Source organism: Ovis aries, chromosome 7, assembly GCF_016772045.2.
Source record: "Ovis aries strain OAR_USU_Benz2616 breed Rambouillet chromosome 7, ARS-UI_Ramb_v3.0, whole genome shotgun sequence".
NCBI classification, from domain to species: Eukaryota; Metazoa; Chordata; class Mammalia; order Artiodactyla; family Bovidae; genus Ovis; species Ovis aries.
Genome location: NC_056060.1, coordinates 4,004,331 through 4,021,947, shown reverse-complemented (window position 1 = coordinate 4,021,947; position 17,617 = coordinate 4,004,331). Strand labels below are relative to the sequence as shown.

The window sequence follows — 17,617 nt, the reverse complement described above, 5'->3', positions numbered from 1 at the left end:
GGGCTTATTAGGTGTTGGATACTTTATATATGATAGTCATTTTTATCTCAGTGTTAACAAAATAATGGGGTAATTATTAATTATGGAGTTTGTTACTCAATCAGTACTTTTACAGTTAAATTTCTTTTCATACAAGTCAACCAAATTTGATATATTGAAAAAAGAAACAAAACTCCTTCTGGAATGAGATGCAAATATTTCAACTAGGTACACATTCAGTTCAGTTCAGTTGCTCAGTCGTGTCCGACTCTTTGTGACCCCATGAATTGCAGCACGCCAGGCCTCCCTGTCCATCACCAACTCCCGGAGTTCACTCAGACTCATGTCCATCGAGTCGGTGATGCCATCCAGACATCTCATCCTCTGTCATCCCCTTCTCCTCCTGCCCCCAGTCCCTCCCAGCATCAGAGTCTTTTCCAATGAGTCAACTCTTCGCATGAGGTGGCCAAATTATTGGAGTTTTAGCTTTAGCATCAGTCCTTCCAAAGAACACTCAGGACTGATCTCCTTTAGAATGGACTGGTTGGATCTCCTTGCAGTCCAAGGGACTCTCAAGAGTCTTCTCCAACACCACAGTTCAAAAGCAACAATTCTTCGGCCCTCAGCTTTCTTCACAGTCCCAACTCTCATATCCATACATGACCACTGGAAAAACCATAGCCTGACTAGAGGGACCTTTGTTGGCAAAGTAATGTCTCTGCTTTTGAATACGCTATCTAGGTTGGTCATAACTTTCCTTCTAAGGAGTAAGTGTCTTTTAATTTCATGGCTGCAGTCACCATCTGCAGTGATTTTGGAGCCCCAAAAAATAAAGTCTGACACTGTTTCGACTGTTTTCCCATCTATTTCCCATGAAGTGATGGGACCAGATGCCATGATCTTCGTTTTCTGAATGTTGAGCTTTAAGCCAACTTTTTCACTCTCCTCTTTTACTTTCATCAAGAGGCTTTTTAGTTCTTCTTCACTTTCTGCCATAAGGGTGGTGTCATCTGCGTATCTGAGGTTATTGATATTTCTCCCGGCAATCTTGATGCCAGCTTTTGCTTCCTCCAGCCCAGTGTTTCTCATGATGTACTCTGCATAGAAGTTAAATAAGCAGGGTGACAGTATACAGCCTTGACGTACTCCTTTTCCTGTTTGGAACCAGTCTGTTGTTCCATGTCCAATTCTAACTGATGTGCTGCAAATGTTATCTATTTTTTCAGAGTTCCCTCAGCTTGCTAGGGGGAAGTGTTATATTTCACAAAGCCGTTTCATATTATATTGTTTACTCTTAAATAGGAAAATTGTTAATATTTATCTTCTAGTACCCTTATATGTAATGATTCACAATGCATGTTTTGCTATATGGCAAAGAAGATGAATATTGTGCTAGATAAGTGCTAGACGATAAATATTAACAATTTTCCTATTCAACAGTAAATAGAATATGAAATGGCTTTGTGAAATACAACACTTCCCTCTAGCAAGCTGAGGGCACTCTAAAATGGATAACATTTGCAGCACATGTATATATTTTAAAATTTATATTAATGTAGTTGTATTGCTGCATCTCTAAGGAAATACTTTTAGTGTCACTGTGTTCCAGAAACATGTTACAAAGAAGATCATAGTAGAATCCTTTGTAACGGGAAATGTCATAATAATGTTTCCCCTGATAGAATTCAAAATTGTGCACGGCTCGGTCAATGAAGAGAGAGTTCGGAGTCACAGCCCGAGGTTGGGGTACTGTGGTTTACTCTCAGTTTGTTACTAATTGTAATTACCTTCTGACACTGGCCAAACCAGCCAAACTGGACGTCCTCGCTTTCCTCTGCCAGAGTACAGGAGGCGGCAGCGGTCAGGGAGGAACCTTGGCGCTCCTGGGAGCTTCGGAGCAGCTGACGACCTGCGAGCGTTAGGAGAGGGGAGTCCTTAAAAGAGAGCGTATCTATTTCACATCACAGAAGACACAGGTCCCTGCATTTCAATTCTGGATTCAGATAAGAAGCAGATGAAGTAGAGTCAGTGAGGAGAGGTGAGGCGGCGAGGACAGCCAAACTCGGAAGGAGAGTGTTCCCTGCTGCTAAGTCGCTTCAGTCGTGGCTGACTCTGTGCGACCCCATAGACGGCAGCCCACCAGGCTCCCCCGTCCCTGGGATTCTCCAGGCAAGAACACTGGAGTGGGGTGCCGTTTCCTTCCCCGAGTGTTCCCTGAGAAGGGAGTAAATGCGGGAGCTACCAAAGAGCAGCAAGTAGGTTAATAAATAGAAGTTTCATGCCTTTTCCCATGTGCCCTTAATCTTATTCAGACAAAGGTGCTATTTTTAAAATTTTGAACATAGTCCATAGCTCACCTCTGCCTTGACTGGCTAATTGTAAGTGAAAATGTGCCTGCTTCTTGACCAAAAGCTTGTCCTTCCTACTGCTCAAAGTCAATGTTGGTTTTATAGTATGATGTTTAGAGTCTCTTTTGTACCATGTTTTTTTCTCTGTAAATCTCTCCCCAGGTGTTTCTCCCCTCTACAATAGAACACCACTACTTGAAGCCCTATCAAATATCAGTACTTGGATTAGCCAGCAAATTGGTGGCCGACATTGATGTTGACATTTTTAACTTCAAATTAATGGAGATATGATCTGTGTTCTTTGTTGAGGAACAGTAGCACAAGAAGGAGATTTTTAAAATATGTTACAGTGGCACAAGAAGAAAAAAACATAGTTTTAAAAATATGTTTTGTCGCAAAATAAAACAATAGACGCACGTATCGCTTTTACCAAAGCCAATGAATTCTGCTATGTGATAATCTTACACTAATTTCTTCCTTTGAATACAACCCCATCTCCTCACTCACTGCTACTAAAACCGATACCAGATCTGAATCCTGAAAATGACCCCTTTTCCTTCCTCCCATGTCTTCCCTCCCATGATTCTCACAAAAGAAACAACCCTCTACAATAAACAAGGAATTAGAGGAGAATGGTCTAGAGCCAGCCCATTTATTACAGCACTAAGTAATTTCCTTTATCCCTGGCTTGTAACATCTCAAAGCATCAATGGACTCAAGATTCTTCAGGATGGTTAAAAAACACTGATGCTAACCTGTGAGGCAGAAGAAATAATACAAAGTGGACCTTTGCCCCTAGAGAATGACTGAGGTCCTGTGGGAAGATTCTTCAGCCTTGCGAAGAGCAAACTTATGTGGCAGTAACACAAGCAGGCATGATGAGAAGGGCAAAGAAACCAAAGACGGAGTATGTGGTTAAATTATTTATGATGATGCCGCAGCAGTATTGATCAGAGGCAGCTTCCGCTCTTAACCCTACCTTCCCGGTACTTATAGAAGGTGTCATCCATCCCCCAAAGAATCATGTCCCAGTGTGAATGGGCTGGGGACAGGGTGTGGGGTTAGTTTTCAGGACCTTAGTTGCAAGAAGCCTGGTTATCTAATATAGTTCTACCATATCTAATGACAAGCCAGTGGCCTCTTTGCATATCCCATTTCCTAGGAAAGAAACAGCGTATCATCTCACAGTGTACCTTGCAGGAAAAAAAAAGTTCTGCCCTCCCCGCCAGATCATATTACCTTCAGCATCAAAAAGTCTAATACAAAATTGAAGTTTCTAAAGCACAGCATGGTATTGAAAGGGCGTTTATATTTTAAGAGTCTTGCTTATCTTGTTCACTGCTGAATCTGCACTGCCAGAACACTGCTGGTCGCACAGTAGGTGGTCAGTCATATCTGATGAATGAATGAATGCTGTTGGTATACTTATCGGGACTCAGGGAATGGACACGGAATGCAGGCATTCAAGTCTCTCTGCTCGGCAGCTTGGCTGACGGGACCTCAGGCTCCTAAGATAGCTGGCACTGGCCATTCCAGGCTTCCTTATGGGCCCAGTCTTACTTGCTTGAGAAACAACTGTGTCCTCCGAGACTGAGGATCAATTTAGGATATGTGCACACCGTTCCAACTTTGTAGTCTGGGAAACTCTGAGACAAGAATTGATCCTCTGTCTTTCACCAAACAACCCCAAAGCAGTTTGCTACCCAATTTGGGCCAAAGATTATCTGTGATAGACTTCTGAAGAAAAGAAACTGTTAGAAAAGACAATATCCTTTTCACCTCAAGGGAAAGGGGACTTAAAAAGAAAGCTCTTCTTAATGTTGCTGAGGTAACTAACATTTCATTTGGGGGAAAAAAAAAATCCTTATTCTGATGCAGAAGGGAAAAAAGACTGGTAGCTGATCAAGCCGGTTCATTCTAAGGAAGTCTAAGAATTTGTCCCAACTGAGTGTAGAAAAGTCATCCGGGGAAGGCAAATTGTGACTTATCTCTGTAACAGACAACTTCGGCTAATGTATGACTACCTTCATTCCTAACAGCTAACATTTTATGGAATTTAACCAAAAACCACATTAGAAAGAGAAGAAAATGTTTCTAGGTAGATGTGTTTAGCTTCTGGTGATAGTTAAACTGATCAGAGAATACTAGAAATTATTAGATTCCAGCAAGAGTCTAAAATGGCATCAACCTTGGATTTTGAGGAAGATGGAAAATAGAGCCATGCAAAGACCTCTGTTCCTTCCATTTCAGGTTCCTGGAAACGACAGATCTGCTTTGCTTTTTAAAAAATTCATAGCAGTACTAGGAAACAGGAATTGATACACTGGGCCGGCCAGAAATTATTATAAGGGATCCTGAGACATATGCAAAGCAGATGGAATAATGTTAACAGAGAAAAGCTACTAAGCTAAAAATGGAAATGACTTCAAATGTGCTACTGACTCAGGGCGCATACAAGGAACAGGAAGAATCCTACGCCCCCAGAAAGTGATCAAATGAGACAAATATGGACACTGAAGCAAAAATGCTGAAGAACATGTTGGTACATCAGTAATGTATTGATAGAGTTATGTATCATAACCAAGCAGGACTTATCCCAGAAGAGATTCGACACCAGAAAAAAATTAACATAATTCACTCTATTACTAGATTAAAAATGGAAATCCTACAGTCATGTAAACAGATGCCTCATGAAAGAATTCAATTAATTTCAACATGTATATCTAATGAAAAATTCTTTTTAGCATAGTAGGAATAGGAAAAACTTTCTTACCCCAATCAAGGATATTATTAACCTCTAATGCTTAACCCCCCAAATCCTCAACTACAAAGATGAACTATTTGGAAGGTTTCCATTAAAATCAGAAATAAGTCCAGAATGACTTAAATTTCTGCTAGCCAACATTATAATGAAAAGTGTAACAAAATGGGTAAAAAATTCTCTATTGGCAAAGAATAGGAAAAGTGAGCTATGGGTATTCAGATAATATAATGTTTTGTTTTTTTTTTTTAAATTCCAGGAGACCCAACTAGCAAACTATCAGAAATAATAACAGAGCTCAACAGTGTGACCAGAAACGAGACAGACAGACAGCCTTCAGCCTTAGACCGAATGTGAGTGTTCCCTCCAGAGTGCTTATGTGGAAATCCCAACCCCTATTGTGATGGTATTAGAAGGTAAGATCTTTGGGAGGTGATTCAGTTCAGTCCAGTCGCTCAGTCGTGTCCAATTCTTCGCAACCCCATGAACCGCAGCACGTCAGGCCTCCCTGTCCATCACCAGCTCCTGGAGTCCACCCAAACCCATGTCCATTGAGTCGATGATGCCTTCCAACCATCTCATCCTCTGTGGTCCCCTTCTCCTCCTGCCTTCAATCTTTCCCAGCTTCAGGGTCTTTTCAAATGAGTCAGCTCTTTGCATCAGGTGGCCAAAGTATTGGAGTTTCAGTTTCAACATCAGTCCCTCCAATGAACACCCAGGACTGATCTCCTTGGGAGGTGATTAGGTCATAAGAATGGAGCCCTCTAGAATGAGATCAGTGGCTTCTACTAAAGAGATATTTTTCCTTCACGAAAAATGTACCTCAGTTAACATTGATATTACTAATTCTTTGAATTCCTTGCCTGGTAAATTGTTTATTTCATTTTTTTCCCAAGGGGTTTTCTTTTTCTCTTTCAATTGGGAGGGACAGATTCCTCTGTCTTCTCATTTTGTTTGACTTTGTCTCTCTGAAATTATGTGAGACGGTTACCCATTGTGGTCTTGAAGGAGTGTCCTTATATGGGAGCATCCTCATTCGGTGAGTGCCCAGTGGCTTTGGCAAGAGAGCTGAATCTGCTGTGGTCCTGAGTCGCATCTTCCCCAGGGTGCGCTGGCAGCTATCGGCTTGGTAGGAGGTGCGCTTGAGTTGGAGGGGTTCGGGCTGGAGCCTGGTGTGAGCTAGGTCTTCCTGTCTTTCCCGTGGCCATCGTCACCCAATCAGGGGCCGGCTTGGGTCCCAGGTTGCTGGAGCTGAAGCCTTGAGGATTGGGTCTGAGCTGGTTTCACCCCTGTTAGTGTGTTCTCCCGCCCATCCCGGCACCATTCGCCTCACCCTATGGGGAGGCAGTGCCGGACAAGGAGGGCTGGTGTGGGCCCTTAGCGTGAGTTGGGGCATGGCCTGTAGCAGTCTGGCTGGGGTCAGAGACCCAGGCTGCTTTCCGACGTGCCGCCTATGGAAGAACCAGTGACGGCTGCCCCTGCCCTGTTCGGATGTCACATCAGGCCTGAGTCACATGTGGTCTCTCTGCTGAGCCTTCTCCCTGAGCCTTGGCAGCCCCCAGCCCAGTGTAGAGCTGGTTGTGATGCAAGCCGCTGAAGCTCTCACCTGTCTCAGGCTGGGGCAGGCTGGGGGGCAGCGGTGCGCCGTCTCGATCCACCATCTCTGCCTTGCTTCGGGAGCAGGCTGGTGGCCATGTCCTCCTCACGAGTGGGGTCCTGGCTTTCTGCAGGCCTCCTGTTAGCCCCACCAGCACGGGGGCTTGTCCTCCCCATGTTGGACCCCAGGGCTAGGGTGCCAGTTTGTGCCTGAATGACTCTCTTCCAGGGCGAATCTCCACCCATGCAATCCCTGTTTGCCTCTGACACTCTCCCAGGACCGCAGGTCCCAACCTGACTGTTTCCCTTCCTTTCCCACCTGATTGTGCTGCATGTCTCTTTCGTACCGCCTTGGTTGTATGGCCGTCTTCTTGCCAGTCTCCAGTTAGTTTCAGTGTGAATTGTTCCACATGTAACTGTATTTTTGATGTGTCCACAGGGCAGGTGAGTTCTGCATCCTCCTGTTCCATCACCTTGCTCTCCACCCTTTCATCACTGATTTGAAGTATCACCTGTACTTAGAAAATAAATATAAATCATGTAAAATCTAATCACAAATTTTAATCTAGATTTTTCTATTCTGTCTTATTGATCTACTTACTATTCTTACACCAGTTGTTCTAATTATTATGGCTTCGTTTTTGTATTTGCTACAACATTGTTCCTTTATAAATTGTCTTGACTAAAATCTTGTGTGTTTCTCTTTTGAATTAATTTCATAATTAACTTGGCAAATTCCTGGAAAATCCTGAGAGTACTTTTATTGTGATTATTTTGGATTTACAGATTAAATGATTGAAGAAATTCATTGCTATCACACTGTCTTGCAAATATACTAAAGGAGTTTTTCAGAATGAAAGGAAATGACTACAGATAGCAGAAAATGATGAGTACCAGAAATGATAAATCGTGAGGAAACAAATTGTGTGCATATGTTTTTAAACTCAATTTCTTTTGCAATCTTAGACTGCAATGTTAGACTGTGTAAAGTGCTAATTATAAGAATGTATTCTTGGGTTTATAACATACATAGGTGTTATACATACATAATATATATGGCAGTTGAGGGGGGAGAATTGGAACTACCTTCTTAAGCTGCTATATTTTACTGGTATTAAGTCACTGTTAACCTAAAGTAGATTGTGACAGGTAATGTTTATATCATAACTCTTAAAGTAACTATTAAGAAATAGGAATCGTTAAAAATCAACAGAAGAATGAAATAGGTTCATTAAAAAAATATTAACCACAAAAGAATACAGTAAAGGAGGAAGAGAGGAAGAACAAAGATCTGAGACATGGAATTCTCTACCCAACAGTGGAATGCACTTGCCTTTTAAGCATAAATGGAATATTACCCAAAACATAATATTTTAGGAGACAGTAAACTACAACCCAAGGGCCAGGCACCTAATTTTTCAATCTACTTTCTGTTCCTATGAATGTTTATTGTAGACATTTTGTATAAGTGAAATTACACAGTATTTGTCCTTCTGTGTCGAGCTTATTTCACTTAGCCTAATGTCTTTAAGGTCTGTCCATATTGTAAACATATATCAGAAGTTCCTTCCATATTATAGACAAATAATATTTCATTATATGTATCTACTATACTATGTTTTGTTTATCCAGTCATATGTTGATCAACATTTGGGTTGTTTATATCATTTGGTTACTGTAAAAAATGCAGCAGTGAGTACTTGTGTGCAAACAAGTATCTCCTGAGTCCTGCTTTCAGTTCTTCTGAGAGGTGGAATTGCTGGTAATTTTATGTTTAACTTTTCGAGGGACCACTGAACTGTTTCTCACTGCATCATTTTCTACTCCCGCCAGCTATATACTAGGCTTCCAATTTCTCCACAGCCTTAATATATTTAAAAAACACTGAAATCATTTTTTAAATGATTTTTGTTCAAATTAGATGAGAAATCAACAGAAAGAAATATGGGAAATCTAAATTATTTAGAAGTTTGGACTAATTTGGAAATTAAGCAATATATTTCTAAATAGCCTGTGAAAAGGGGAAATTAAAAAACATTTCTCTAAAAACATGTATGTATTTTTACTTTTGCCTGAGATGGGTGCTCGTTACTGTGCACAGGCTTTCTCTAGTCTTGGTGACGGGCAACCCTTTGCTGCGGTGCCCGGGCCTCTCAGCGGGGTGCTCCCTCTTCTTGGGGAGCCGGGCTCTAGGGCGAGGGGGCTTCAGCGGTTGTGGCACACAGGCTTAGTGCTCATGGCATGTGGGATCTTCCAGACCAGGGATCAAACCCATGTCCCCTGCCTTGGCAAGCGAATTCTTAACCACTGACCACCAGGGAAATCCAAGATTGTTTCTAAATGAGTAAAACAAACCCACAGTATACTAAAATTTATGGAATGTAGCTAAACCAATATTTATGGTTAAGATAGAGGGCTTCTCCCCTACCATTAGGAATTGGCAGGGGTGTCAATTCTTGCCACTTTTATTCAGTATTATAACAGAGGTTCTAACTAGAGTGATAAGGCAAGAAAAATCAAGGTATAAAAACTGGAAAGGAAAACGTAAAACTTTTTCTAATTATGAATTAATGAATTTTACAGTATTGCAAAATACAGTCTACCATGCAATTATTAGTTGCATTTCTATGTACAAACAATAAATGACCCCAAATGAAATTAAGAAATCAATTTCTTTCACAATAATAAGATACTTTGCAATGCATTTAACAAAAGCAGTGCAATATATCTGAACACTAACAGCTATAGAGCACAGCTAGAGAAATTAGAGAAAATTTCAATAAATGGAGAGCTATTCCTATGTTTTAGAAATAGACGATGAGATACCTGAATAACTCCATAATTTAATAAAAATGACTAAATTATACCCTTATAATTGGTGGGTTTTATGGTATGTAAATTATACCTCCATAAAGCTGTTAAAAATTGTTTTTTAAATGACCTTTCTGGGTATAGGTGCTTGATGCATTTGTGTCAGAAAGCTATATTTTATAATATGTTTGTACTCAAAGACTGCTGAAGTAAATATGCAAGTTTATTAAAGCCAAGGTATTTTTACATCCCTAATTCCAGTCTCTAAGTCTTAAACTGCTAAACATTCATCATCATAGATTTCAACTTCTAAACTTGTACAATTATTTATTTGTGTCCACAGCCATAAAAAAATTGGAATGGGTATTTTTTGTATTATTTGTTAAAACTATTGTATTATGTTGTGTACTACAAGGAAAATAAAATAGGGTGTCTTGGGTGAAAACGAAGCCAAAAGTTGTGGCTCTCTACACGTGCTAAGTTGCTTCAGGATTCTCCAGGCAAGAATACTGGAGTGGGTTACCATGCCTGGCTCCACGGGATCTTCCCAACCCAAGGACCAAACCCGTGTCTCTTATGTCTCCTGAACTGGCAGGCAGGTTCTTTACTACTAGTGCCACCTGGGAAGCCCGTGGCTCTCTATAGGTTACAATTATTTCAGTAATCCACATGGCAGTCAAGCCGTTATAGTGAAAAGTTATGTCCATTAGATGGAAACTGGCAATTAGATTTCCCACAGCGAGGGACTCCTCGATATTGCCAGACTTCTCAATGTGAAAAATTCACACATCATGGAATCCCTCTATTAAATACCTTCCTTTTAGGTGAAGCAGCATCTGCCTTGTTACCTTTATTATTTTCTAGAAATGTGAATTCAATTTTTTCTTAATTTTGGTTTCTCTGGGGAATGAAGTTAGATATTACTTTGTATACTAATCTTACTGTCTCCTTAGAAGTAAGAGAAATAATAAAGCAAGTTTTGTTGGGTGCCTGACCCTGTGTCTTAGAAGTCCGTACAGAGGACTTCGGGAAGTGTTAATGCTGTTTTCACTTTGTATGCCCCTCATCTTTGAAAGGGCTTCCCTGGTGGCTCAGATGGTAACGAATCTGCCTGCAATGCAGGAGACCTGGGTTCAGTCCCTGGGTTGGGAAGATCCCCTGGAGGAGGGCATGGCAACCCACTCCAGTATTCTTGCCTGGAGAATCCCCAAGGACAGAGGAGCCTGGTGGGCTACAGTCCACGGGGTCACACAGAGTCAGACACGACTGAGCGACTAAGCACACAGCACATCTTTGAAAAGTTCTTACTGCTCCATAGTGCTGTTCTCACACTGACTAAATAAAGAGTGGTAAATACCACCAGGCATCTGAATACATAAGTGCTCAGTGCTCAACTTGTGGACACCTATCTAGACTCTCATGGGCAGTCTCACTCCCTGCCTCTACAGCAGCTGATTCTAAGACCCTTGCCCCCAGCCCCATCTTAGTCTTACAGGCGGAATTCAGGCAGCTGTTAAGCATATTGTGCCTGAAGTATTTCCTAGTAGCAAGTGATTGGGTGGACAGATCTTTTATAATAGCAGTCTTTTTCGGGGAAAAGAGGAGCAGCTAGTGCTGCCAGGTGGCAAAGGGATCCTTAAATGGGAGATATTATTAGCACTAAGACCACGAAGATGTAGGTTAGAGACCGTTTAGTACAACATCAGTCATTTTACAAAAGAGAAAGTTGAAACTCAGGAAACTGAGTGGATTTACCCCAGGGGTAGCCAAAGCTGACAGTTTCCTACTCAGTATTTGTTCTTCTTCCTCACTAATGAACCCTGGATTTTGTTTAGAGTGGCAGTATTCCCAGAGTAAAAGAATCACCTTCTCAGCCTTCCTTGTGGCTAGGGATAAAGACATATGTCCCAGTCCTCACAAGGGAGATGTAAGCAGAGGCCATTGGATGGGGTTTTGGAGAGCTTTCTAAAGGGAGGCATCAGACTTCTTTTTGTCTCTTCCTTCCTCCTTCCTGTGTGCCATGCAGACACAAGACTAGTTGTTTCTGATTTTTATTATTTCTGGGTGTGAAAAAACTTTCTCTTTTAAAGCAATACCTCTTTCTGGCAATCTATCAAATGTTGGTGTAGAAGGAAATGGCAACCCACTCCAGTATTCTTGTTCGGAAAATCCCATGGACAGAGGAGCCTGGCAGGCTACCGTCCATAGGGTTGCAAAGAGTCTGACATGACTGAAGCAACTTAGCATCAAGTATTGGAGGAATCCATTCATGAATGCTACAGCTGCTGCTGCTGCTGCTGCTGCTGCGTCGCTTCAGTGGTGTCCGACTCTGTGAGGTCTCATAGATGGCAGCCCACCAGGCTCGCCGTCCCTGGGATTCTCCAGGCAAGAACATTGGAGTGGGTTGCCATTTCCTTCTCCAATGCGTGAAAATGGAGTTGCTCAGTCATGTCTGATTCTTAGTGACCCCATGGACTGCAGCCTACCAGGCTCCTCCATCCATGGGATTTTCCAGGCAAGAGTACTGGAGTGGGGTGCCATTGCCTTCTCCATGAATGCTACAGATCTTACTTGAATTCTGTACCTAGCTTTTCTTATGGAAGCAAAGGACATACCAAGGTTCTATAGAACCTGAGAAGGACAAGAAGCTTATCTGCAAGACATATACTTGTTTCTCAGTTTCTACTGAGCCCTCACTGTGAACCCCCAGCATATTAACTTTTGCTGCTCACTGTAAGAGGGGATCAGCAGCAACTCAGAGAGGACAGTAACACCACCAACAAAAAGGCAGAGAGGGAAGTAACTCACTGAAGAAGGAGCAACGTTCTGGTGGAAGAAAGGGGCAACGTTGTTAGAGCTTTATGGAGAAGTATGTATGGAAAAGAGAAATCATTATATACTTTTGGATTTCTGGGCCAGAGAAGAAAGGGGTTTTCTTTTTTTTTTTTTAAAGAGAAAAGTTCATGCCCTTATCACTTTTCTCCTTTTCAAGAAAGATAAAGAGACTGCATAGAGTGCAGGAAGAGAGTAGGCCTGACTTTGTTCCGCCGAGTTTTCTTCTCAAGAGAAGCAAAGATTGTCAGGTTTGAGTGAAGCAGAGAGAAGCCTAAGAGGCCGGTTTCAGCTGCAGCCTGCTAGGGGAGCTGCTATTTTAAGAGAGAAGTATAAAACGTGAGAAGCACAGCACTTAATGTTTAACTCCATGAAATGAAAATAATTGGCAAGTGCGTTAGTAGTAGCTACAGGGTGAGAATGTTTATCCAGGAAGCGCACCTTGATGGCCAGAATCGTCTCTTTTTTTTTTTTTTTAATTAAAGGAAAGTTGAGTATCAAGAGGATATAGAGATATAATCGACCTTCACACACTTTGAGTGTTTAAAACACAACCCCTGGTGTGTGTTCTCATCTCAGGAGCGCTGGCTTGGTCTTTGTCACCTATCGGATTTCAGGAAGGCTGACTTGAGACGCGGCGTTGCCATTTCCTGGGCCCTCACTTAGTCTTTTTCTCCCGGCGCTGTCAGCCAGATCCTTTGTTGTGCCTGCTCTGCGTTCATTCTCTCTGCCCTCACACCTCCAGACAGTGGGATGGGGATTTTTCCCGGGCCTTGCAGGAAGAGCTCCGGACGGCCACCGTCTCAGGCATCAGATAGAGGACAGCTTTAACCAGCCAGTGGGTGTCGGGGCTGGGTCGGCGCCGCGCCGGGAGCAGACACGCTTTTGTGTCGGTGTTTGTCTCCGCGGCCGGCTGACCCCCTGGCGGGAGGCGCGGGCGCGACCCCCGAGGAGGCGGGGCCTCCGAGCCGGGCTCCGCCTGGTGTGGATTTCACGGTCGCCGCCGCCGCCCTCGTTTGTTCCCGTTACATCGCCCCGTCCTGAGCAAACAGTCGTGGCTGCCCAGGAGCCCTCCATGGCCTTCCTCCCACCCAACTCCGCGTTTTGCTTTTCCCCCTCGCTTTCTCATTTTTCCTCGTTAACAGCATCCTGGCGGGGCGCTTGGCAAAACTCAGGCTAAAAACAGAGAAAAGAGAGAAAAAGGACACATTCGATGCGCCTGCCTCCTTCCTCCAGAGTTTGCGAAGGATCTTAACCATGTCTGAGTCGGGGGAGATTAGTGAATTTGGCTACATCATGGAATTATTAGCCAGAGGCAAGGTAAGTGCCGGGGGCGCGGAGCTGCGGCCTGGGTTCCGCCCCCGACCTCACCCCCGCCCCCGACTCCGGGCGCTACTTGGCCTGTGGCTGCAGGTGTCCTGGGCCTGGCAGCCCCCGCGGAGGGCGGGACTGGAGTCCCAGGTCCGTGTTCTCAGCCGCTGCTGAAAGCAAAGCAGACATCTGGCCTCCCACCCTCTCCACCCCCATTAATAGCGCGGCATCTCTGAAATGAGCCGAAAAGGAATTGGCCAGCTGGGTGACGGCGGGGCTCTGGGGACCGAGAGGGGCAAGGGCTCAGCCTGCGAAGATGGGGAGGAGGGCCGGGCGTTGGCCAGGGGGCGCTCCTCGACGCGCCCAGGGCTCCTAAGCGTGGTTGACATCGTGTGGTTGACCTGGTCTGTCCAGGCGCAGAGCGCGGAGGGAAGGCTGGACCAGACGGTGGATAGGCTATGAGGGTGGGATCGGGTTCACGCAGTCCGACCTTACGGCGGATAAGTAGGGGCAGAACCCCGGTTCGCCCAGCCCTGGTGTTTTCAGGTCCTCGGCCGTTGTCCCAGGCCCGGAACATTTCAGGCACCCTTCCTTTGGAGGGGAGAGGGAGATGCGAAGGCGCCGGGTTTCAGCCAGGCACCTGTTCCTTTCGGAGTCCTTTGGAAACCCAGGCTGGCGCTGTCGGTGGCGCCTGGTGACCCCGCCCTCAGCCGGGCGGAGTGGCGCCTCGCTGAAGCAGAAAGCCTTGCCGGAGTCTGCCTTCCGAGCTACATCTGAGAAAGCGCCTGTAGAGGCTCCTATGTGGTTCACAGGCGGGAAGAACTGGGAAATGTGAAAGTCCCGGGATTCGTCTGTGCCTAGAAAGCGAGACACGGTCTTCTGCAGCTGGAGTTTCGAGAAAAGGTTATGGCACAGATGAGAAAAGGATGCCCTGCGCAAGGTCATCTTGAAAATGAAGGATGATCTGCAGCTGTGCTGTGAGCCCCTGGAGCATGAGTCTCATATCTCACCAACCCCAGCAACGCGGATGCTTCAGGCCAGACAGTCCCACGGCTGGGGAGCAGGTTAACGTCCCCCACCCCACCTCCCGCGACCGAAGGGTCCTGGGCTAACTGTGGGCCTCCTGAATTCCCTCTCTTGTTGTGCAAACAGGGAATACACTCACCCAAAACAGAATGCTTATTCACTTTTCTTTAGTAGAGTCAGTGTTTCAGGCCACCCCTGCCATTTACACCTCGGACCAGAAGCAGGAACGGAGGACACCGGTTCGACTTTCTTTCGTGTCCCGAGGCTCCATCCTACACTTCGAGGAGCCTCCAGCACACGCATAGGGACATTCTGGCCAGCATCTCCAAGCTCTTTATCGCCCCAAACAGCTTCCCCTTGGCCACGAGCACCTCCCTTCCCCAACCCCGGTCTGGAGTGCCTACCACAACCTTCTCCACCCTCTGGAGGATTGACCCTGGGGAGAGAAGTTCCGAAGGAAGTGCTGAGCGAGGAGGCTGGCTTCCAGGGGGCGAGCCTGGCCTGTCTAAAGAACACAGCAGGACCCTGGTTGCCCAGGAACCAACCAAAAGGGGCAGGAGGATGCCTTCAGTTGGTTACAAAATCAATGGCCCACCCTAGGTGGGATCAGGAGCAGAATGACTGAGGAGTCAGTTCAGGCCCCTGGTGCTCAGGTATTCTTCAGAGTTAGCTGGAATTGTATTCCTTGGCTAATACTGTCCTTCAGTAAGCGGGCAACACTTGATATTAGGAGAGAATAGTTTTGAGGTAGGATCCAGGGATCTGCAAGTTGACATCCCAGGTGATTATGAAGCAGGCAGGTGAACTTCTCATGAACACTAAATGGGCAAGGAGGGTGGAATCATTAATGAACCTGTAAAACGTCTTATAATAAAGTCAGGTGAAGAAAACTAACCTCTTGCAATTAGCATTGTGTGTCAGAGTACGCTCACTGTAGTGAAAAAACACAACTCAGAACCTTCTGGCTTCATCCACTGAATTTCTCTGCCTCACTCTCCACTAGGTGGACACTCTTCAGTAATGGGCCTGCAGCTGCAGTGGAGACGTGAGCTCAGCTGACTTTGAGAGTCAGAGGGGCAAGTGTGCCTGTGAAATCTCTGGAGTGGGAGAGTGGGCTCTCACAGTAGGGTCTCTACCTTTTATCTGGTGGAGTGAGGGGTCAGGAGTAGCCTCTTAACCATTACAACTCAAGCTTCTTCTTTGCCCTCTTTCCTTATAACTCTGCTCCTCCCAGTTACCCTCCTCATATATGTGATTATACAGACTTTGAACACTGAATACCTTACTGAGCATTAGCCATGGACTAACAGACCTTTGAGGTTTGACTTGCTTTCTTTTCCTCTGAGAAGTTAGGTTCCACCTTGTAGCTCAAGTTGGTAATGTAAAGAATAATATGAAATGGATCTAATTACACCAGGTTTGTGAAGTTTAAAACGAGAGTTGAGGCTCCTGTCTTCCTGCCCCCTCCCCTTTCCTCCCCTTCCTTCAAAGTTGGGACCAGTAGGTTGACCATCATCATAATTTCTTTCACTTTTCTCTGATGGCTTTAAAAATTTAAAACATTTAATATATGGTCATTGCAAAATATTCAAACTTTACCAAAAACTTTACAAAGTCGAAGGTGGATCTTCACTCCCACCTCCAATCTACTGCGTTTCTTTGTGTCTACTTCAAATTAAATTAGGCTGCTGCTGTGTTCTCTGAATGTGGGAGGTGAGCCTTTCATCTCAGAGTAACATAAAACCCACATGATGAGCTTGATCAGCTTACTGACTCTACTGTGACGATTACTTTAATATTTAAAGTACACAGTGATCTCTACCACCATGGTCTTTCAGTTCATCCAACAATACTCTATGAGTATGGGTGATACCTATGATTATTCTCAAAATCAATGTAAATGGACTCCTTATATTTCACTATCACAGAAATTTGTACCATTTCTGGAAGCCACTTTCTGAAGTTTGCGGGGTTTTTTTTCCCCCCCAAAAAAACCTTCCTATTTTGTGTTGGGGCCTAGCCGATTAACAACGTTGTCAGTTTCAGGTGAACAGCACAGGGACTGTCATACATACACTTGAGCTTTTCTCCCCCAGACTCCCTTCCCTTCCAGGCTGCCAATGACATTGAGCAGAGTTCCAGGTGCTGTACAGTAGGACTTTGTTGGTTATCCATTTTAAATATAGCAGTGTGTAGATGCGGAGAAGGCAATGGCAGCCCACTCCAGTACTCTTGCCTGGAAAATCCCATGGACGGAGGAGCCTGGTAGGCTGCAGTCCATGGGGTCGCTAAGAGTCGGACACAACTGAGCAACTTCACTTTCACTTTTCACTTTCATACATTGGAGCAGGAAATGGCAACCCACTCCAGTGTTCTTGCCTGGAGAATCCCAGGGACGGGGGAGCCTGGTGGGCTGCCGTCTATGGGGTCGCACAGAGTCGGACACGACTGAAGCGACTTAGCAGCAGCAGCAGCAATGTGTAGATGTCCATCCCAAATGCCTTAACTATCCCTTCCCCCCATCCTTCCCCTGTACAGCCCGCTGGCCTGCCTCACCCAGAAGCCACAAGTTCCTTCTCTGAGTCTGTGAGTCTCTTTCTGTTTTGTAAGTTCACTTCTGTCGTATCTTTTTAGATTCCACAAATAAGGGATGTTATACGATATTCCTCCTTCTCTGTCTGACTTACTTCACTCAGTGTGACAGTCTCTAGGTCCATTCATGTTGCTGCAAATGGCATTATTTTATTCTTTTTAACGACTGGGTAATATTCCGTTGACACAGGTACCACGCCTTTCTTGTCCATTCCCCTGTCAGCCTGTGAACATCCAGGCTGCTTCCATGTCCTGGCCCTTGTAAACAGTGCTACGATGAACACTGGGGTGCAGGTATCCTTTCAGATCATGTTTTTCTCTGGATATATGCCCAGGAGTGGGTCATATGGTAGGTCTATTT

At 44.7% G+C, this 17,617-nt stretch overlaps 1 protein-coding gene across 2 annotated transcripts in view; it reads left to right on the top strand.

Annotated features, from left to right (window-relative positions):
- Positions 1-13,345: 13,345 nt before the first annotated feature.
- The window catches only part of TRIM36 (tripartite motif containing 36), a 43,010-nt gene continuing 38,738 nt past the window's right edge, over positions 13,346-17,617 (top strand). For both annotated transcript variants that reach the window (XM_042251964.1, XM_042251963.1), the window contains exon 1: positions 13,346-13,647. In XM_042251964.1, the coding sequence (XP_042107898.1) occupies positions 13,585-13,647 (63 nt within the window). In that variant the 5' untranslated portion in view covers positions 13,346-13,584. The remainder of the gene's footprint in view (positions 13,648-17,617) is intronic.